This window comes from Centroberyx affinis, unplaced genomic scaffold (genome assembly GCF_046629955.1).
Source record: "Centroberyx affinis isolate AG114_WGS23_722 - 3 ecotype Tasmania unplaced genomic scaffold, CSIRO-AGI_Caff_v1 ptg000860l_1, whole genome shotgun sequence".
Classification (NCBI taxonomy): Eukaryota; Metazoa; Chordata; class Actinopteri; order Beryciformes; family Berycidae; genus Centroberyx; species Centroberyx affinis.
The window spans coordinates 51,519-65,216 of record NW_027279454.1 but is presented as its reverse complement, the minus strand read 5'-3'; the positions used below and the strand labels follow the sequence as shown (position 1 = coordinate 65,216).

Sequence of the window (13,698 nt, the reverse complement as noted above, 5' to 3'; positions counted from 1 at the left end):
ATATAAATGAGGGCATATGCTTGAGTATATGGATATACTGTAGCCAAGTTAATCTTTAGTCTTTAAGAAACCAGGCCTATGTTGTTCTTTGTTACAGGTCTTTCTAGATATTCTGATCACACTTGATCATTATTTAGTTCTCTCTCTTTGTTTCTCATCCCATAAATATTTGATAACCATATGGCAAAAGATGTGAATCAGAAGACAAGATTTCTAGACTTAATTGAAAGCCGATGTAGGTGACTGGAGATTAGTGCTCTCTGTTGGAAAAAGACACATCATTTCAATACATGATTTATAGAGTTTTATTCATTACAAATTTGAGAAAGTTGCTTGGTATTTGCTTATAGAAAAACAGGTTCACAAAAAATGTATAATAGGTAATTACCAAGCTTTTCCCCAGAGGTTTAGTTCCAAAACCCAAAAAGGTTAAAAGAGGTAGCAGTTGATGTAGCTTCTGACAGTGGCATATCCCGGTCGACAGATCAGATTACTTTCACATGTAATGCCATTAGTATAACAGTATCAAAAGGGAAAGTCCACTATCAAATGTGTTGATTTTGAGAAACCTTTCACTTAGTTATATCTACAGCCAGTTGCTTTCACAGGCAACAAACAATTACTCCAAAAAGTAATAGTCTGGAACACTTGCCACTAATGACTTTCTGGATCTTGATATGCAATTAAACGCGTCCCTAATTATTACAGATAAACATTTAGAGAGAAAACGTGTCCATGGACCTTGCCATTTTAACACTTGTAAACAGCCAGGTTATGAATTGGTCTTCACATGTAAACCATGAGAGAAAACATCAGGATGTTCCTCATCAACTGCCAACAACTGGGAGGCAAGAGAGAGCCACAGCAACAAAGGCAGCAACCAGCAGGCCGTCTAATATCAGTTTTTTAAGGAAGGAGCTGTGATGCTTTTTCCCGTGGCCTCTGCTTCTGAACCACTGCACGACCTCATCCAGGTTGTGCTCCTGGGGCTCATAACCCAGCTCTGCCTTGGCTTTTGCCATGCTGAAGTAATGCGTCACGCCGGTTTTGTACACCTCTGTGCGTGTCAGCAGCGGCTGGAAGTTATAGAGGGGGCCGACGAGGTGGTGAATCATTTCTGTGAGGAAGGCGAAGAAGTAAATGAGAGCGACAGGCAGGCGCAGTTTGGGGAAAGGATAGCCCAGGCCCTCCACCAGAGGTCTGAAGAACTCAAAGTTGTTGACGGGCCTGCCGTCTGAGATGAAGTAGGCCTGGCCGGCGGAGCGCCTCTGCCGCCGCGGGGTCAGGGCCTCGGCGGCGAGCTCGTGCGCCGACACCAGGTTGTCCACGTGGACGAACTCCACCAGGCTGCTGGGCTTCCCGTAAACGAACCTGAAGATCCCCTTCTCGATGTAGCCGACGATCCTGGGCAGGTGCCTCTGCTCTCCCGGGCCGTAGATGCCCGCCGGGCGCAGGGCGCAGCTTCTCAGCACGCCGCTGCCGTCCTTCAGCGCGGACCCATTGGCTTTCATCACCGCCATCTCAGCCACCGATTTGGTTCTGGAGTAGTGGTCCGGGTGGAGATGGAGAGGCAGATAGGGGAGGCTCTCGTCCCCGTTCTCTATGACTTGGCCTCCGAACACCACGTTGAAGGTGCTGGTGTACACCAGCCTGGAGACTCCCCGCTCCACACAGGCCTTCAGGACGTTCTCCGTTCCTCCCACATTCACCGCCTCGATCAGACGGCGGTTCAGCTGCTCCCTGCCTGACATGCCGTACGATGCGATGTGGAACACACAGTCCACGCCGGCGACGGCCTTCTCGACTTGTGCGTATTCCCGTATGTCTCCCTGCAGGAAGACAACGCCCTCTGGCACTTCTTGGCTCGGAGGGGCGACATCAAACAGGATGATTTTGGCTCCTTTTTTATACAGAGAGCATGCCAGGCTACAGAGGAAAACGGGTATTAATGTACAATCTCACGCATGGATCCAAACCATCAATAAACACAACTCATTCACGTAATAAGTAAGGGTGCACAAGGTGATTTTACAGCAAATTAATAGAATAATGTGTTTGTTTCGTAGCTTTACCTTATTTTAAAAATGTATTTAAATCCACTTGACGACTCTTCTATACAATGCAGTGGATCTCCTTAACAGTCAGCAAGCTGAGACTTGTGTGATGACGCCACCTTGTTGTGATCGGCAGTGTTGCTGCAGCAGACAACTGCAGTCTGCACGTCTACTAACTATATATCTTTCTCATGAGCAATAGCCAATATGAAATGGTGCTTACCGGTAACCAAAATATCCACTTCCCCCGGTTATCAAAAACGTGTCTGTTCGTGCAGTTCCCATTGTAGGAAGGCGAATCTGTAAAAATAAGCAAAAAAAAAAAAAAAGATAGAATTATAGATGCATAGAAAAATGACTGCTTTCATTTTTAGACACATATTAGTACACAGAGTAAACAGCATTCCCACAAATGTGACAGTTTATAGTAGCCTACACTCTTCTGTCTTAAACTAAAAATCACTACAATATTCCTATAGGGACTTGCAGTGTTCATGGTGACCTTTATACGTACTTTCTGGTTGTTTTCTCATAAGTTATCACGTTAATATTTCTATACGATAATATATTTGTTGTGGTATGTGCATAACATCCATACAAATATATTCCAGGATTAATGTACCATTATAGTTGTTTTTTTTTGTTTTTTTTTACGTAAGGGGGGTACTCCAGCATGCAATGTCACCAAATCAAATGCACCAAAACGGCGTGCTCTGATATGAAGAAAACGTACATGAGGTAAAATCACAGCCTGGCCTGTAAATATTAAGTGCACGTATTCAGTGTTAGTACCAACCTCAACATTAGCCGGGCAGAACGTGTGTGAAATATCTGTTGGGTAACACTCATGGAAGTATTATATTTCACTACTTCCCACTTCCTTGGGCGGGGCTACACGTGCGTGGTGACGTCATGAAAAGTCTACGTAGTTTTACGCAAAAAAAAAAAAAAAAAAAAAAGTACCACTTGATCTCCTTGCTTGTGGTTGCGTGCAAGCTTCCAGCTGCGTCAAGCCAGTTAAGAGAAGCCGAAAAAGACCGGAAGGACAGCGATTTTGCCTTCAAAATAACAGCGTCAACTTTATCACTCCGGGCGGGAAAGGAGGTATTAAAATAGAGATTAGGAGATCGATTATTTTTGCTAACTCGATTCCTTTTGCCCGTCCGACGGTAGTAAATCGATTCAGGACTGGTTCATTTTGTTCACCTCTGGAAAAAAGGACAATTTGACAGCCAACAGGACTGAACAGTTCCAGTTACCACTAGCAACTGAGCCGTTGGACCAACTGACCTAACAAGTCACTCACATCTGTACTGTTTCTTTTGACCAAAAGGTGACGATTCGCTCAGTCTGATACAGCTGAACAGTTTGTTGAGTCCAAAAGAAAGATGTCCATTCAGCAACTCAGCTAGAACTGAATACATCATACAGGTGCTCTTGTGCCAAGTAGTAGCCGTTTGGGAGTTGTATAAAGATAATCAATGAATGAAGGAGTTTGAGAATTTGTGAGTTTGTCGTGTGACTGTGGTTGATTAAGCCCATTTTATTAGCCAACAACTTTACAAGTGCGCCTGATGAATTTCAATTCAGTTCTTTTGGTGAAGCAATTCGACTGATTGTTGAAGGATTGATTCAAGCATCAACCAATCACTAGTAAAGACAAAACAAAGTCATATCAAAATACTCAATTCAATTCTTAATTCTTACGATTAATAAAGGGTGAAACAATAGCTGTTAAACAGTTTGGTGAAATGTCCTTTTCATAGCAGGCCTAGTTTACAAGATGCATAGTATGCTACAACGGTACCAAAATACACAGACAGACAACTGTAGACCTATTTTACACTTACAACAGATTGCTCATTACATGCAGGGTTTTATTTTGAAGGTTTCGATCGGAAGTTGTATTCATTATTGTGGCGAGCTTGATACTGGTAAATAGTTTCTTATTTGTAGCAGAAGCTCCAGCTTTTGTCAGAATTTAACTTACATCCTGCTGACAGTGAGAGGGATAAAAAAAATAACGAAAAAACACGAACATATTGCACACACCCTAGATTTTGGGTGAACAGAGGTTACCATACGCCTGTATCCCGGTGTTACAGTTTAACTCGTTTCCAGATGAACTGTTGACCGTAGTTTACTGCGGGAACGTGAGCCGCCGAGTGCGAAACCGTGGTCAAGCCAGCTGCCGTCTGAATTCCGTTGCGCCTAAAGTAGTGGAATTACGGTAAGGACGGCCTCTGAGCGAGGCGAAGGTCCTGAAAGATACATATACGCGTTTTCTTTCATGTTCTTTCTGTTCTTTTATGAACATAATGCTGACATCGTTTTGCATTGTACTTTTTCCTCATGTTTGACCTGTTTTATTATTATGGTTATTACATATCATATTATATATTATTATGATTATTATTATTTATGACAAGTTTTATTTTGCCAATGGGTTATCAGATAAATCCTAAAGATTGCTGTTTCTGATGTCCTCTCTAACAGTATTAAAGTCATCCCACTGTACCTGTTTGTGGAAATTGCAAAATAAAATAACCTCTTAGCTCTGTAGGCAGTCTGGTGTGTTTGTTTCATCTATTTTGGGCTTTGATGAAACTGGCGATGTTTCGCATACACTTCCAATGCATACATTACAATATATTAATACATTAATATATTGTGGTTGGATGATGGAAAGCAGGGAGTTCAAGCTGTGGAAACTACTTGTGTAGCACAGTTTTCTAAATGGTACGAGTTCACAATCCAATGAAAATTATTATATCTGTAAATGATAAAATGTATAAGTAATGTGACACGACCAAGTATGCTTAACATAGGTTTGCACTTGGTCGTCTTTCTTCTGTCAACTCAGGTTCAAGTGTGACATATGCACATTTTTTAGTAGCTTAGTTAATAGTTGTTGTGGTTGCTAACTCCTAATCTCCTCTTCTGTCATTGCATTAAATGTTTTCAAACATTTTTCTTAAAATCTTTGAAGAATCTCAGTTCAAATTAACATCCAACACCAAAAAAGCACTCATACATGTGTCTCAACTTTGACCTTTCACCAAACAAATTCCTCAGTAGGTTAGTTCACCACTGTCATGGCATCCGCTTCCTAATGTCTTATTCTATCACTGGTAAACATTTGGTTACATTTTACTGCACCAACTTGGAGAAATCTCACTTCAAATTCCCCTCCAACACCCTGTCATTACACAGAGAGAGAACTAAAGTAAAACTTACTTAAAGCCGCAGGTCAGTAAGTTAGCCATTAGCAAACATGTTAGTTTAACTATTTTAGTGATTGAAACATTCTGTGAAATAGGCTACTGTTATTACCATTACACTGCAAAAACAATTAGATTATCTTTATAGCCTACAATCAAGGGCGTTCACTTAGTTTATGATAAGGGGGGACAGAAATGGGTTGCAAAGGGCAGAGTTTTGAGTGTTCTCCCCTACATCAGAACATTAAATCAAACTATTATGTGTGATCCAATAACTGACAACACTATAACCTAAACTAAATACCTTTATGTTTGTTTTAAACAAGTGCGTTCCTGCGAATGCAGTCTGTCCGCTGGGGAGGTGTGCGGACCTCCAGGTTCTTTACCACCATTTCTGCTGTTACAACAACCATTACTGCTTTTCACTGTAACAAGAGTCTGACAAAAAAATATCCCAAAGATCAAATTTTTTCCTCCACGGTGCAGTAAAAGTATTAATAGTGGTTTCCATAGTGTAATATTGGTAAAAACAGCAGTAATGTTCGTTTAAGCAGGTGTATTAGTGATAATAGTGATAATAAAAGCAGTAATGGTTGTTGTAACAGCAGAAATGGTGGTTGCCCTTTGCAACCCATTTCTGTCCCCCCTTATCATAAACTAAGTGAACACCCTTGATTGTAGGCTATAAAGATAATCTAATTGTTTTTGCAGTGTAATGGTAATAACAGTAGCCTATTTCACAGAATGTTTCAATCACTAAAATAGTTAAATTAACATGTTTGCTAATGGCTAACTTACTGAGCTGCTGCTTTAAGTTTTACTTTAGTTCTCTGTGTAATGACAGGGTGTTGGAGGGGATTTTGAAGTGGGATTTCTCCAAGTTGGTACAGTAAAATGTAACCAAATGTTTACCAGTGATAGAATAAGACATTAGGAAGCAGATGCCATGACAGTGGTGAACTAACCTATTGAGAAATTAGTTTGGTGTAAGGTCAAAGTTGAGAGAAATGTATGTCTTTGTGTAATTGTTGGTGTTGGAGGGGAATTTGAAGTGGGATTTCTCCAAGTTGGTACAGTAAAATGTTACCAAATTTGTACCAGTGATAGAATAAGACATTAGGAAGCGGATGCCATGACAGTGGTGAACTAACCTATTGAGGAATTTGTTTGGTGAAAGGTCAAAGTTGAGACACATGTATGAGTGCTTTTTTGGTGTTGGATGTTAATTTGAACTGAGATTCTTCAAAGATTTTAAGAAAAATGTTTGAAAACATTTAATGCAATGACAGAAGAGGAGATTAGGAGTTAGCAACCACAACAACTATTAACCAAGCTGCTAAAAAAATTGCATATGTCACACTTGAACCTGAGTTGACAGAAGAAAGACGACCAAGTGCAAACCTATGTTAAGCATACTTGGTCGTGTCACATTACTTATACATTTTATCATTTACAGATATAATAATTTTCATTGGATTGTGAAATCGTACCATTTAGAAAACTGCTACACAAGTAGTTTCCACAGCTTGAACTCCCTGCTTTCCATCATCCAACCACAATATATTAATGTATTAATATATTGTAATGTATGCATTGGAAGTGTATGCGAAACATCGCCAAAATGTTTCATCAAAGCCCAAAATAGATGAAACAAACACATCAGACTGCCTACAGAGCTAAGAGGTTATTTTATTTTGCAATTTCCACAAACAGGTACAGTGGGATGACTCGACTTTAATACTGTTAGAGAGGACATCAGAAACAGCAATCTTTAGGATTTATCTGATAACCCATTGGCAAAATAAAACTTGTCATAAATAATAATAATCATAATCATAATCATAATAATATATAATATGATATGTAATAATCCTAATAATAAAACAGGTCAAACATGAGGAAAAAGTACAATGCAAAACGATGTCAGCATTATGTTCATAAAAGAACAGAAAGAACATGAAAGAAAACGCGTATATGTATCTTTCAGGACCTTCGTCTCGCTCAGAGGCCGTCCTTACCGTAATTCCACTACTGTAGGCGCAACGGAATTCAGACGGCGGCTGGCTTGACGTACGGTTTCGCACTCGGCGGCTCACGTACCCGTACTCGTAGCTTGATTGCGGTGGTTACTCGGAGCGACAGCAGATGTTGCAACCAGGAAGAGAAACTTTAGCTGACCTCGCGAATGCCTTAATAATTTCTGTGCCAACTGTAACTGGCATTTCAATAAATATTAATCTGATTGTGATGTTGACCTGTAAGTTCTTTAATGCAGCTGAGCACGTGACATTCGTCAACCGCATTTTGAATGTCCCCCCCAAAGAAAGAAAAAACAGAATAGACTCTACACGGGATTGGATGCCAGTGACAAAATACTGCAGAAGTGTGGCACAAGTTACCTGTTGTTATTCACCTGCGCTATCTAGTACATAGAGGGTCAATGCAAATTTCAATTTAAATAGACTTATATCGACATATGAACAGTTGACACGCCTGTCATGCCGAAGTCATTTCTTTCAAGAGTCATTTCTCTTATGAATCGACGGCTCCGCCCCTGAACTGACTTCTGCTTGCTTTACTATCATATTACCCAATTGTTGCTGATCTTTTGGGATGCCATTAACTTCTGCCTGCTAGTGCCGGAACAAAGTCTACCCGGACAGAGGTCTTAAGTGTGCAGGTTTCTGGTTGTTTACAGCTCCTAAGGACAGACAGCCTACGTCGCATTTTTTCTCCAAGAAGGTAGGTTGTGTTTCCAATTTAGAAACGTTTTTTGCCAGATAGCAATAGCCCCTAAAAGTATGCGGGCCGCTCACGGAATCAACTTTTTTGACTGGACATTTTGATTGGACATTATTGTGTTACAATAATTTAACACAACATAATGTTATTGTGTTACAATAATGTCCAATACAGTCAAAAAAGTTGATTACATTATTGCGTTTTTGTGTACACATCGTGTTACAATAATGTCCAATACAGTCAAATCCTTCAGATAAGGGATTTAAGTATAGGGTAACACAACTGGTGTAGGCCTACAGGTCTATCAACTTCAGTTTTGTATTTAAGCAAAGGTGCAGATTTTGGGGATACACATCTATCTCGCTAACACCTGCTACTTTCAGACTGTCCAAGTGAAACCAGAAGAAAGCTATAATCCCTGATTGATTACACCTATTAAATCCCATTCAATCATGAAGGGGGTTGTAGCCTATATTAAGGGGTGGAGACTGGTTTAAGAATATTTTTTAAGCCTTGAGACAATTGAGACTACTGTGCTAAAATTGGGTGCAACTCAGTAATAGGAAGGTGTATCCTATAGCCTATCTTACAGGACAAGATGAATTTGGAGGAGTACTTCAGAAGGATCGAGTTCCATGGCCCGTATGAAAACCCGGACCTGGCAACACTGAAGCTGATCCACAGACAGCACATCATGACAATCCCCTTTGAAAACCTCAGCATCCACTGTGGGGAGAGGATCACCATGGACCTTGAGTTCATCTTCAACAAGATCGTCAGGAGTGGCCGTGGGGGCTGGTGCTGTGAGAACAACTGGCTGTTCGCCTGGGTGCTGAGGGAGCTGGGCTACAACCCTGAAACCTTGGGCTCCAGGGTTTTCAGCAGCATCAACAACGACTTCAACCCCATGGATTCTCATCTCATCAACAAGGTCGTCATTGATGGCAAGGCATATGTCGCAGATGTAAGCTTTGGGGTGTCTAGCCAAATCTGGGAGCCTCTAGAGCTCGTCTCCGGGAAGGAGCAGCCTCAGGCGAGCGGTGTGTTTCGTCTCATAGAAAAGGGGGAGGTCTGGGTCTTGGAGAAGACCGGCAGGAAGCCGGAGATCTTGAGTCCGGACTTTTCCAAGTCGAGTCTCGTGGATAAGAAGCAGACAAAGACGATCTACTGCTTCACCTTGGTGCCGCGGGGGGTCGATCATTTCCTCGAGACATCCCACACACTTCAGACAGATCCGACTTCACTTTTCACCAACAAGTCCATCTGCTCTCTGCAGACACCCGTGGGATTCAGAGCCCTCATTGGCTGGACCTACAGTGAGGTCACCTTCAAGCCTGAGGAAGGTGTTGATCTGTTAGACATGAAGGACATACCGGATGATGAGGTGGAGCAAATTCTGAGGGAGAAATTCAATTTAAAGTTGGTGAACAAGCTCGTGCCTGTAAACAACAAAGCATGCTACACACTATGAAAAACTCTAGATTTTCTGTTTCTGTACTGTAAACACAATAGCACCTGTGTTGATTTCATGGCTGATCAGATCTTGCAGCTTTTTGAAGAATTGTATCTATTTTAATCCATATAAAGGATGCTTTAAATTTCCAAATTTGTTCGATATACAGTATTGTAACTGGTGTATATGATTCTGTAATTGTGAAGGATTGAATGAAGAAAAATAAACTGTAATTTGGCAGGTCATTGGGCAAGGATGTTGTGTAGGGTGAACCCACCCAAACTCTTTATTTGCAGAATAGAGTTCAAGCCTACCCACGTTTCTACGGTTGACCTACATCTTAATGTTATAAATTTAAAACATACATCACAGTAAGTAGAAACAAATAAATTAGTTGTATGGTAAGTTCTTCTAAGGGGGGAAAACACAAATTAATACCTTCTGGAAAAAATGATTTGGTTTATATTGGTGGTGGTAGACTTCCAGAATAGCTTACCCACCTTTTTATTTACTACTGCTACTGCGGCATCGGGACAGCTGTGTTCCAGTAATCCAGTAAACTTATCTTCTAGTGAGCTGATACGCTTTCTATGTCTGAGTCAGGTCCCTGGGCCGTTACACAAGGGGCATATCACGTCTTTCAGAGCTGATTAAAATAGAAGAGAGACGCCATCAGAGGAAAACTCAGCAACGCGCAACGCTTATGACAAACAGTTCGCCATAAAGAACAAGTAGAAAAAAATTAGAATTTCTGTTTTCGAGGTTTAAGTCGCATTATCGAATAATTTCGCAATTGCAACTTAGTAGTTTTATTAGCCGTGTCCAACCTGAGCACTCCTCCCATGTCACTCTCCCATGATTCATTGCGCGAACACGTTGAAAATAAAATGCGAGTCTACTAATGGTAACTACACTGTGAGCTCTTCAAGGCTCTTTGGAAATGGGGGAAGCGTTACAAATGGCGGATGTACCGCCCATTAGGTTTTTAACCAATGCCGTTTTCGTTTACGAAAGCAGCCGGTGCGGATTGGCTGACGGGTTGGACTGTGGCCCGAGGGGAAGCAGCTACACAACGAGACTCAGAAATGAATTCCTTGGAACAGGCCGAAGGTAACCAACATGGCAAGCAAACTTCTCATTAACAGATAATGGCTGATTTATTTTAGCGTCTGTGTGACCGTAAAAAGTTAAAGGGAACTCAGACCACAGTTCTCAAGATGCAGGTGCAATGATAGGTGTAGCTAGCTGGCTTGGCCGCTGACGCCGGTTAGCTTGTTCGCTAGCCAGACCCCATAGCTTATTGCAGTTTTAGCCGAGATTCCAGTGTAGCTATGTTGTACATTAAAGTCTAATAGTTTCTTTTGGTACTGTAACTAGATAGCTAGGCGTTGCCAGCAGCCAACCAGGCTTGCTATGATCAGCTTGCTAGCTAAACGTGCATGCAAGTTCATATTTTTGGATGTTTGCAACAGCCAAACCCAAATCTCCACTCAGCTTAGTTGCTCCTTGCCATCTCTAACTATTCAGGTACTAACTATTAACTTTGGTAACCTTATAGCCCTAGAGTTAAGGTGTTAAGGTGACGTTAGCTGTGTAAGATCTATATTGCATATTTTTTTAGAGAGGTGAGACATCTAGCTACATCCATCCCTCTGTTTAAGGAAAGTGTTATTCCTAAAACTGCCAGTGTAACCACTGGTCATACAGTAAAGACACAAGCCCTTAATGTAACAATGTGCATTTATTGTACTGACATCAAATTAAAAATGCACTTGTCCATTTTTGTTGCCAGACCTAAAGGCCTTTGAGAGAAGATTGACGGAGTATGTCTCCTGTTTGCAGCCTGCAACAGGTCGGTGGCGAAGTAAGTAAATATTCGTGGGGATGATTGCAAAAACCAAGCATGCCACAATAAGAAGCACTTAATTTGCCAAGTACAGCAATGCACAGGAATTTGTCCTGGAGACATTGGTGCAGGACATTATTGACAAGGTACAGAGTTGTCAGTATATTTGTGAGCAAAGCCAGAGATGAGACAGAGTTGTAAGGTATTGTGCAGATACCTGTGATATTGAGAGATTGATATGAGAGTTGATGATATTCTGATGTTTCTTGCACTGTGTCTCATTCTCATATCTTGTTTCAGTGATTTTGATAGTGGTGTCTGTTTGTACGGCTACTGGGGCTTGGAACTGGTTGATAGACCCCGACACACAGAAGGTACGCTTACTTTTTCAACGGAGATGTTTTTGATTGTGGGCATGTCTATCGTGTGACACTTTCTTATAGCTTGAACTTCCATTTGCCTTATATACCATGTACACTAGCTGCTGTGGGACAACCAAATTTCCCCTGGGGGCCCAATCATTTTTATTTTCTACCGATCTTTCAATAAGATCTGATCTTTCAATAAGATCTCTATAAGTGGATGACTTTTTTGACTTGACATATTGGTTTACATAGTTTTTTTGTTATGTTTATGTTTCCCTTGTTATGCAGGTGTCGTTCTTCTCATCGCTATGGAACCATCCGTTCTTCACCATCAGCTGTATCACTCTAATAGCTCTGTTCTTCGCTGGAATACACAAACGAGTTGTTGCTCCATCAATGTATCCTCCTGTGTATATTTCAATTCATAGGAAGTTGCATCTTTTGACACTTTGTCAGACTGCTATTATTGCCCGAGTTGCATAGTTTCCACACATCTGACTTCAGTCATTGACATGTTTAGCTCTTGTATGCAGGATGTGTTTAAGTATATGCACCCTTATAATCGGCATCTGTCTTTCAGTTAACAAGTACTATAGTCTAATAGTCTATGTTATACAACAGGTAGTTACAGCCAAGCACTCTGGTAAAAAATTTGTCATTTGTACTGTTAATTCCCATAAAGCACAGCTAGCCATGCTTTATTAAATATGGAATTAGTTGCTGTGCCAACCTGTGTAGTAACTGAGGAGTGAGCAGTCAGTCTTGATTGTTTTGTCCAGTTTTCATGTATGTACTCTACTTGGAATACATGTTTTCAAACAGTACACACATGTTGGTAACATCATAATATTCTAGAGGGAGTTATTTGGTGTGTTTTTGAGAAGGCACCAGTTCCTATCTAGCTGCATCACTGTCATACCCATAATCACGGTAATGACCGCCCTCTCAGGGATTATTGCTATACAGTCATGTATTGTTTTCACACCTGCATTGATGGAGAATGGCTGACTTACCTTCTAGAAGAAAACAATATCAAGATGTAGTCTTTGAACAGGCAACAGCTCGCATGCCTTTTTGTCTTGTATCACACAAAGAGCTGGTACCTAACTTTAATATAAAGTGGCACTATAACCTGTCATTTCTGTTGCTATTTTCTGCTGATTTAATGCTTTAAAATTTTGGTTTACATCTTTGACCTTTACCCCTTCAGTATCGCTGCGCGCTGTCGGACAGTTTTAGCAGAATACAACATGTCCTGTGATGATGTGAGTTCAACGTTTTCTGGTCGTTCAGGCTTTTGTAATCACTAGTCTGTTCTGTTGATTTTGTGTTTTTTCATAATTGTAACACTTGTTTTGTTTGTGTCTATTTACAGACGGGGAAGCTTATTCTCAAACCACGGCCAAACATCCAATAACCACAAGCTGGTCAGAAAATCAACCTGTCAACATCACCCATGTTGATAGCTACTGATCGCTCAGGGTCTGCGATCCTTTGGGTGATCTAAAACAATGAGATGACAGCGGAAGGGGAACAGCACCGAGGCAGAGTATGTCTTCACGATGGAAAATGCATTTTTTTTAAGAATGAAGAAATTAACAGAAAAGGCCTTTTATCAATGTCTCTGTTGAAGCTGCTTCTCTGCTCACATACCCGTTGATATATTTTACTCATTCATTGTGAGTTCAGATGTGTTTATTTCTCATGATGTGCATGTGTTTTAGATAAATGTTTCTATTTTTAAAGTTATTTACCAAATAAATACTGAACGTGTGAAAACGTGTCCTTTTTCTTTCAATGCCTCTCTTGTATTGATGAGCCTCTGCCCAAGTGCTTATTTATTTGAGCTTGAAAGCTTGTTTCATCTTGAATTAAGATGATAGTATGATATCTTAATAGTGTGACATGTGTTATGGTGGTTAGTAGGATATTTACGTAACATTTTACAAGTTATCTCCAAGCTGGGTTGTTTAAAGATATGATGCATGTCTCTTCGGCCTGCGTCGTTTTCCTCGTG

At 40.8% G+C, this 13,698-nt stretch overlaps 3 protein-coding genes across 4 annotated transcripts; 2 read left to right on the top strand and 1 right to left on the bottom strand.

Annotated features, from left to right (window-relative positions):
• Nucleotides 1-339: 339 nt before the first annotated feature.
• On the bottom strand, nucleotides 340-2,350 carry sdr42e1 (short chain dehydrogenase/reductase family 42E, member 1). The gene is made up of 2 exons (XM_071521140.1): nucleotides 2,278-2,350; nucleotides 340-1,926 (listed from the first exon to the last, which is right to left on the bottom strand). The coding sequence occupies exons 1-2, from the start codon at nucleotides 2,337-2,339 to the stop codon at nucleotides 828-830; spliced, it is 1,161 nt and encodes a 386-aa protein (XP_071377241.1). The 5' UTR covers nucleotides 2,340-2,350; the 3' UTR covers nucleotides 340-827.
• Nucleotides 2,351-7,675: 5,325 nt separating this feature from the next.
• On the top strand, nucleotides 7,676-9,706 carry LOC139645434 (arylamine N-acetyltransferase, pineal gland isozyme NAT-10-like). Its single transcript, XM_071521141.1, has 2 exons — nucleotides 7,676-8,017; nucleotides 8,598-9,706. Exon 2 carries the CDS (start codon nucleotides 8,616-8,618, stop codon nucleotides 9,486-9,488), a length of 873 nt encoding a protein of 290 aa, XP_071377242.1. The 5' UTR covers nucleotides 7,676-8,017; nucleotides 8,598-8,615; the 3' UTR covers nucleotides 9,489-9,706.
• An 808-nt stretch (nucleotides 9,707-10,514) lies between these two features.
• Nucleotides 10,515-13,450, top strand: cnep1r1 (CTD nuclear envelope phosphatase 1 regulatory subunit 1). Of its 2 annotated transcripts, none has more exons than XM_071521144.1 (6): nucleotides 10,515-10,580; nucleotides 11,263-11,334; nucleotides 11,617-11,690; nucleotides 11,970-12,079; nucleotides 12,892-12,946; nucleotides 13,057-13,450. In XM_071521144.1, the coding sequence occupies exons 1-6, from the start codon at nucleotides 10,556-10,558 to the stop codon at nucleotides 13,096-13,098; spliced, it is 378 nt and encodes a 125-aa protein (XP_071377245.1). In that variant the 5' UTR covers nucleotides 10,515-10,555; the 3' UTR covers nucleotides 13,099-13,450. The 2 variants fall into 2 exon arrangements, with proteins under 2 accessions (XP_071377245.1, XP_071377244.1); XM_071521143.1 differs by having other exon boundaries at nucleotides 10,517-10,592.
• The last annotated feature ends 248 nt before the right edge of the window (nucleotides 13,451-13,698 follow it).

What these genes read in the sequence shown, in the direction of transcription:
- sdr42e1 (XM_071521140.1), bottom strand. Translation starts at nt 2,339, where the DNA reads ATGGGAACTGCACGAACAGACACGTTTTTGATAACCGGGGGAAGTGGA. An exon ending in AGTGGATATTTTGGTTACCG is followed by an intron (nt 1,927 to 2,277) that starts GTAAGCACCATT and finishes TTTCCTCTGTAG; the next exon opens with CCTGGCATGCTCTCTGTATA.
- LOC139645434 (XM_071521141.1), top strand. Translation starts at nt 8,616, where the DNA reads ATGAATTTGGAGGAGTACTTCAGAAGGATCGAGTTCCATGGCCCGTAT.
- cnep1r1 (XM_071521143.1), top strand. Translation starts at nt 10,556, where the DNA reads ATGAATTCCTTGGAACAGGCCGAAGGTAACCAACATG. An exon ending in GGCCGAAGGTAACCAACATG is followed by an intron (nt 10,593 to 11,262) that starts GCAAGCAAACTT and finishes TTTTGTTGCCAG; the next exon opens with ACCTAAAGGCCTTTGAGAGA. An exon ending in CGAGTTGTTGCTCCATCAAT is followed by an intron (nt 12,080 to 12,891) that starts GTATCCTCCTGT and finishes TTACCCCTTCAG; the next exon opens with TATCGCTGCGCGCTGTCGGA.